The following is a 7,812-nucleotide window of genomic DNA, read 5'->3' as shown; positions in this document are numbered from 1 at the left end:
GGAGTTCTCCTGCTGCCAAACAGCTCCCAAGACTTCCAGGGGTCACAGGGCACTTTCATTAAAAACGCACACTTCCTCCAGAGTCACGGCAGGCTCTCCCAGTTAGTCCCCAGGCTCTTCTAAAGGTTCAAGGATGAGAGTCGAGTTCAAAAGGGTGCTGAGCATCCAGTAACTGTAACCTGCCTCAACATGGCGTGCTGGGCTGTTCCTCTAGGGATCCACATCGTCAAGGTCACTTCTTAACTCGCCAATCATCATGGGTGATTCAGAGCCCTTAAGAAAAAAGGGAAGTTCAGTTCATGCATAGCCAATTAAAGAAATATTTTTCTATGCCAACTGACTTATTTGTGTATAGTGATGTACTACATCCTCAATTATCAACTTAATGTTTATCAAAGGGTAATGAAACATAATAACTGTACATCTTATTCTTGACGATTCCTGATTTCACTTCTATGTTCTCACTTACTGCTGACTCTACCCAGCCACCAGTAAAAAGCCACAAGTTCTCATTAGAACTCTAGGGCAGGAGCGTTGAGTCAGAGGAGCACAAGCATGGCTGACAGCTGCTTCAGCTGCACTGTGCCCACTACCACGGAGGATTCTGGGTCACTCTTGGGTATGACTCCTGCTTCTGTCCCCATTGGTTTAGACACTAACCAGCAGTTCTGAGTGCCCACCAGGTGCTCTGGGTCTAACCTAGTTGGAGTGGGACTGGGGAGGGGCAGGGAAGTGACAGGTCAGCTGAGTGGGAATTAAGAGGAAAGTGGGGGGACCTCAGGTGCAGAGGTATGCGGGGTGAAATCAAGCAGGATGTGTTGAAGATTCTGGCCTTCATCCTAACAGCAACAGAAAGTCATTGAAATGTTTAAGGAAAAACCTACAGAAAAGCGGGGGTGGAAGCAGGGAGCTTCTCCCAGAGATCCAGGAGACTAAGGTGCTTGTAACAATGAAACACAATGATGAGGTGTCTAAAAGGTCAATCAAATAGGATTGGTGACACTGGGCAGGGTGTGGGGCAGATGTCTGGACGGCCATGTGTACAAGGGTGCTACTTATGAGCCGGAAAAATCTGTTGGGGTGTGAGAAGGGTCTGGGCATGCCGAGTATGAGGTGTCAGCGTGGGTGTGGAGGAGAAAATACTAAACACAGCAAGAGGACACGGGATGGAGACTGGGGAACACATCCCGGTGGCCCAGAGGAGGCCGAGCTGGGAAAAAGAAAAAAAAAAGAATAGTTGGTCAGAGGGCTTTGAGGAAAGCTAGGAGAGTGAGGTGTCACTGAAGACCCAGAAGACAGTGTTTTAAAAAGGGAAGAGAGGCCAATGGTGTCTGATGCTGCTGAGTGGTCAACTGGGATGAAGACTGAAAATGTAGACTGTCACCCTAAATTGCCTCTCACCTCCGAGCTAAGAGAAGGGATGCGCTTGGTCTGGAGGAGGTTAAAAAATGGAGTATGTTAAGTTTACATAATTCTCTGGAGCAGTGTAGCTGTGAAAAAAAGGAAAAAGAGCAGGGAGAGGAGAAAGAAGAAGAGAGGGAGAAGGCAGGAGTGAACTGAGTATGTGGAAACACAGTTGGGAGGGCTCTGACAAGAAGAGGAGGTTCAAGACACCAAACAGAGAAGAGAACGTAGGGTTTCCTACAAGATGTGTGTGTGTGTGTGTGTGTGTGTGTGTGTGTAGATTGGAGGCTGTGGCAGGGAGATGAGGCAGCACATACAGAGGGGCTGAGAAGCTGGGAGTCAGCAGCTATAGAAGCTCTTATCCAATAGGTTTGATTTTCTCTGTAAATAAAGCAGGTGGTGAGGTAAACTGCAGTGTGACCTTGACCCTGGGATGATCAATCACATCACTATGCTGAGCCTCAGTTTCCCTTCTATAAAATTAGGGTAACAGCAATTTCACAAGGTTGTTATGAGGAAAGATACTTTAGAAAATGACACAGAAAACATCAAGATTCATTTATTAAGCCCTCTGTGCCAAGAACTATGATGGACTACAGAGTAGATGGTCCTCACAGAAGGTCACAAACTGGCAGGGAGATATATAGAGGCCATTCCATGAGTCTGTACAGATACATACCTCATTCCTTTCTCTATTATAGTGATCACTGCTGAAAATATTCCTGTTATTATCATTATTGTGTTGTTGTTAAGTAAGCTTAGAAGTATTCTTTGATTTTCCTGACAAGTAGGTGGCCCCTCCTTTCAATGGGTCTACATTTCTAGGAGCACAAGTGACAGCAAAAGGAGGAGAGGGTAGTTTTGTGGCTGCTGGCAGGATGACGTGAACAAGCTGGGGTGAATCTGGCTGTATCAGGACTATCTCCAAGTTGATGAGGACAGTCAGTCACAGACAGCTCGAAGCCTCATACTGATGTTACACTGCAGCGCTTTGGAAGCACACTGTTAGTGAGTCCTGAACTGAGATCACTAGAGGGTGAAGCTGGTCTCTGTTTTATTTCTTGATGTGGAAATCCTTCTTGGGGAACTTCAGGGCAGGTGCTGCCCTTTCACATGAGGCCATGTCCTAGGTCATACCTGTTGTAAGTGCCTCTCTCCATTCTCATTCGCAGGACTGCTCTCTGAACCGTTACTGCTTCCCGACTGGTCTTTCTCATTCAGTAAAGCTGTGGCGTATGCCAATGTGTCCTGCGGGAGGTTTAGACACAGAAAGAAAAGGTTAGGGTATGTAGAAGGCAGCAGCAACCACCAAAGAATTCTACCCTTGACCTTTGGGGGTGCAGGGTGCCTGGGGAGAAGCCTACTTGGCAGCCTGGGTGGCAGGTGGGACAGCTCCAATGGCATTTATTCTAGGCAGAGAATTCACAAACTGTACACTAACATGCTGTCTTTTCAGAGCTACTCAATCACTTCTGCCCTTCCGTGTTTTTAACCTATACTGCTCTTCTCTGATGCTGCAGATTCTATGAATAATACTAAAAATTCTACATAAGGGATTTTGAGGCCCCCAAAACCAAAGACAACCCTTACCTGAGCTGAAATCGTTCGTTGAAAGGTTTTTCCAGTTGACGTTTCATTAGAGACATTACTCTGTGGTGTCCAGTAATGTTCTGACATCTGAGACCAAAGGTCAGAAATGCCATCAGAGATGACAAATAAGCCCAAATGCAACCGAATTTTGTATCAGGAGATTTTAAGGTATAAAAAGCATCTAAAATAACATATTAGTCTAGCCAGATCTTCTCCACCATCTAGAGACCTTCATGGAAGATTTTACTTTTCATTTTTAAGAGCTCAGTAAGACCCTAATTCTTATATAATTATTCCTACATTTTCACCCATAAAGTTAAGACATGTATTAAGAAACATTGTTAATGCATAAAATAGTTATCAACTATACTAAAAGAAAAATGTGAAGTCTGAAAATAAATTGGAGACTGACTTTGAGGTCAGCTTCTAATATGTTTAAGAAATTTGTCCTCATAAATGTGCTCTTAAAGATTTGTCTGTTAAAGTCAGGAACATTCAAAGTGTGATCACCTTCTTCTGCAGCCACTGTACAGCCCAGCTCCAGTGGTGGGAGTTCTCCTTGAAGTATTCTTTAGCAGCAGGACACCTGGTGATCAGAGGGAATTTTTATGCACCAATGATTTCTTCACACACATATCTGTTTAATCTAAAGCACCTTTTATTTTGAAAAGGAAATGTTACTTTTGCCCCAGATCAGTGTCTCTATAAATTTTTACTTTATAGTTGGTTCGCACAAGGGAATACATGCATGTGTTTAAATTTCAAAAGGCACTGACAGGTAAAGTGAAAAGTCATCTAACTCATTCACTCTGTTCTATTTAAGATTCAAAGGTGGAAAATAAAAAGTAAAATAAGGCAAAACCGCCCCCCAACAAATTGTACATTTAATAAATGACCTAGATATATCAAATTTTTTTGTGATTTGAATAATGAGTGAAATTATTAGAAAAATAATTTTAAAGTGTAGTCCTACAGCCCTCCACTCTGTTTTCATTTTTATTTATCTAGAAAACTGTCCTTTGTGTTTGAAGACAATACTGATAGTGATATTAGCACTAATGTGTATCTAAAACAGATGTGTAAAGGATATGGCAGTGCACAGAGAGACACTGATATCTTGACTGAGAGTCCACTGGCATTAGAGTCACCATGTGCCCCAATGTATTTGGAAATGTCACTCTTAGGCAAAACTTATGAGGACATACTGCCAATATCAATTCTAATCAATAAGCCCACAGTTGTGGTAGGATGAGATCCACCATGCCACAATACCTGGAAAAATGTATGTGCATGCATTATTTCTACCGCACTGTAATTTATATCTGTTCAAGACTCTCCAATACAGCAAATTAAGCCTAACAGATTTCTCATCCTTATTTTGGTAGAAGTCCAAAGGTGGCAATCTCTGTGCCTAAGAATTAGCAAAAGTCTGGAGCAAAAAACTTTCAGCTATACAAGTAGCTTTGGTGCAAGACCCAGAGATGGCAATATCACTGGCTCCTTGGCCTATCACAGACACCCAATCAAGTGAGGAATGAAGTAGCAAACACAAACACAATGTTTGCTAAATGTTAGAAATTTTACTTTCCAAGTGTCCATTAACAGATGAATGGATAAATAAAGTGCAGTATATACATATAATGGAATACTATTCAGCCTTAAGAAGGAAGAAAATTCTGACATATACTACACTATGGATAAGCCTTACTTATCCTAAGTAAATTAAGCTAGTTACAACAGGAAAAATGCTTCATGATTCCACTTACACAAGGTACCTAGAATAATCAAATTCATAGAGACAGAAAGAGTGGCATTTGCCAGGAACCAAGGCAAGAGGAAGGGGGTAGTTATTGTTTGATGGGTATAGTGTTTCAGTTTTTGAAGATGAAAAACATGGATGTACTTAATGCCACTGAATCATAGCCCGAAAAATGGCTAAAATGGTAAATTTTATGTTATATGTATTTTACCTCCCAGAATAATTTTATAAAAAGGCGGGGAAATTTTGCTTTGAATCAATTAGCCAGTGCTCAAGTCTAACCATTATGACCCCAGGTATGTCACTTAAACCACCTGGGACAATGTTATGAGGCTGGGTATCGATGCAGTCCACTGTTTTGTTTCAAAGATTACATGAGATAATACAGACCAAGTATTTAGCACAGTATCTGGGTTCTTAAATACAAAAGGCTGTGAGTAACCTGATTTTGTCTCTTGAGAGACTATTTTGGAAAGTGGGACTTAGAGCCTGAAAGAGTTGGTAGTCAGGTTATTTTAATGGACGATGTCTCAAGTGAAGGTTCATGAACACTTAGTGTACCTGTTTTGATTCCTGCCTTTCTGCATAAGGTGGTTTAAGCTTTTTCCCTTGGATTCTATAAAATCTGTTAGTCTTTTAATCCTCCCCCCTTCACCTCTCCTTGAGATAGCTGAATAGGTTTCTATACTAAAAGCAAGAATACTTGGATGCAGAATCTCTAGGTCAGAAAACAAGGCAGATTTTTTTCTCAGCCACGTTTGATTTGTAACTAAATTTCCACTTTCTCCTTGTATTTTAAATCAGTACTTACTTTTGAGCAAGTGTTACAAGAAATTTGACACACTGATAGCAGCGACTGCTGTCCACATGATTACTATGATGCATCAGTGCTGAAGAGAGAGAAGAGGAAGTTTTAACAATAAAGAACTAAACTGAAAGTGGGCCCAAATAATAGTTCTTTTGTTCTGAAATTTTACACACTATTTTGCTAATAAGCATATGAAGAAAGCTTCACTAAAAGCACAGTAGTGCTGACTCAATAGGATTCTCCAAATTCTAAAGGGTAGAAGAAACACTACTTTAAATTGTGTTCAAGACACAATGATGTGAAAGTGGTAAAAGTTTGACTTTTAGGAGAACTGAAAGAACTAAAATTGATGTGGCTGACTATTTATCTAGAGGCCTACAAACTTTCCCATACATCATGCTATGGAGAGAGGAGCAGTCACAACACTTACTGTGATCAATGGAAATTTATGGTATTTAGTTTGACAAGTACTTCCCGCGCTGTGCTTTAGGGACTTTAAGATACATAATACTTGGTCCCCACTCCTGGGGCATGTGTAGTCTAAGTTCCAGAGAGCCTGGGTGCTGCTCTGAGTACACACAGTTCCAAAGGGGTGGCCTAGAATATTGTAACTACAGGACTTTAGCTTAAATTCCTTTTCTGTAATAACAGGAGGTCCTAAATTTTCTCTTAATGTGGTACAAAATCTATAATTGTTAGGGGGAAAAGGATGTCCTAAAGCTAATTCCATACAGGCTTTGTGGACTCCACCCCCACTCCAGACCAAAGCCAACAGACATTGGGAGAGACAAATCCCATCACCACCAAAGGGAAGGTTGCTGAAACCTGAGGGTGGGGTTAAGCAGCCAGGTTTGGTATAAAACCAGACACGTGGGCTTTGGGGAATTCCCTTTTTGGCTCTACGCCAGCTTGGCCAGCTCTGAGAGTGCCTTTGGGTTTCCAGGTCCGCGGATCGGGTAGGATGCATTAAAGACATTATTTCCCTATTTTCTCCCTGAGTTGTACATTTCCTCAATTCCCTTTCCCTTGTAAATAAACCTTTTATTAACCTTTTGTGTGTGCCTGTAGTGGAGTATTAATAAGTCTCTTTTAAGCACGCGGGTGAGGACCCACAGCCAGGCAACCTGTTTTATATCGGGGCTGCTCCGTAACAAAATGGACTCAAGATTAATGGATGTTAGATGCTGAATAGGAGTTTTTAACCAAACTTTTCCTAAGAAATGATCACTTAGCCTCCTTAAAAACTCAAAAAACTTTCATGAACTTGATAACATTCCGAGTCTGAAGTTTTAGTTGTTTTCTCCTCAATGGCTGTATAGCAGAATGAGAGATTCTCTGTGTCAAAAGTGGCATTTAGCCACAGCACCCTTGAATCTTATCTGATCTAGGAAAAGGTCCCCAAGCTACACTTTACTGACTGAAACAGGAGGGTATCAATGGTGATAAGATCCTCTCATTTAATTCTCCTGACTTGAACACAGAGCCCATGCATCCTAACAAAACTTCACCTGGATTCCTCCCTGACTATGCCAGCTAACAGTGGAGGAAGGCAGGCCTGTCAGGGAGGGGGCTCATAGAACAGGCTATTCCCACAGTTACTTCAGACAGCTCTGAATACAGTCAGGCATACTTGCCTAGTAATCCATTTTCTGTCTCAAACACAAATTTGACTCGCTCTACCTGTATGGGATCTTCAATGACCTGTGAAAGGAAGGAGAAAAGGTTGGTAAATGAAAGAACTTGTGTGATAGCCAGTGGTATCTTTTAAAAAAGTATTCTATCCAAGAAGTTAATGTAGTTTCTAAGTTAACAAAACCCAAACTAGTTATTACATCATTGCCATTAAATACTTATATTTTAAATGAAGGATGAGTAACTATTAAAGACATTTTGTTGTTGAAGTGTTGGTTTACAACACTGTATATGATTTTGGGATATAGGTTCACCCCTCTTCAGATGTATGTAACCACACCACAACTACCAAAACATCTATAATCTTCCACCACAGTCCACTGAGCCCCCTTCCCGCTTCGTTTCCACCCTCACCCACCCCTCTGGTAGCCTCAATTCTGCAGTAGAAAACCTGTTAATATTTGAAGAGCTATGCATTTCCTACCTAAATGTTCTTACCAACTACACCTCTAATTCCTAGTGGGTTGTAAGGACATTTATTTCATGACCTGACAGACAGTCTAACTAGTTTTGTCAAAAATGTGTTAAAATGCTGCTATAAGAAAGATTCTACAAGTTG

At 41.3% G+C, this 7,812-nt stretch overlaps 1 protein-coding gene across 1 annotated transcript in view; it reads right to left on the bottom strand.

Moving 5' to 3' along the window:
- Positions 1–210: 210 nt before the first annotated feature.
- USP24 (ubiquitin specific peptidase 24) overlaps positions 211–7,812 on the bottom strand; it is a gene marked incomplete at its 3' end in the record, with an annotated part of 135,476 nt that continues 127,874 nt past the window's right edge. Inside the window, exons 63-68 of the mRNA XM_084241782.1 lie at positions 7,196–7,262; positions 5,565–5,643; positions 3,505–3,580; positions 2,995–3,081; positions 2,542–2,652; positions 211–273 (exon numbers count right to left, since the gene is read on the bottom strand). Coding sequence (XP_084097908.1) covers positions 211–273; positions 2,542–2,652; positions 2,995–3,081; positions 3,505–3,580; positions 5,565–5,643; positions 7,196–7,262 — 483 coding nt within the window. The remainder of the gene's footprint in view (positions 274–2,541; positions 2,653–2,994; positions 3,082–3,504; positions 3,581–5,564; positions 5,644–7,195; positions 7,263–7,812) is intronic.

This window comes from Talpa europaea (assembly GCF_964194135.1).
Source record: "Talpa europaea genome assembly, chromosome: 9".
Taxonomy (NCBI): domain Eukaryota; kingdom Metazoa; phylum Chordata; class Mammalia; order Eulipotyphla; family Talpidae; genus Talpa; species Talpa europaea.
This window is presented reverse-complemented; position numbering and strand designations above follow the sequence as displayed.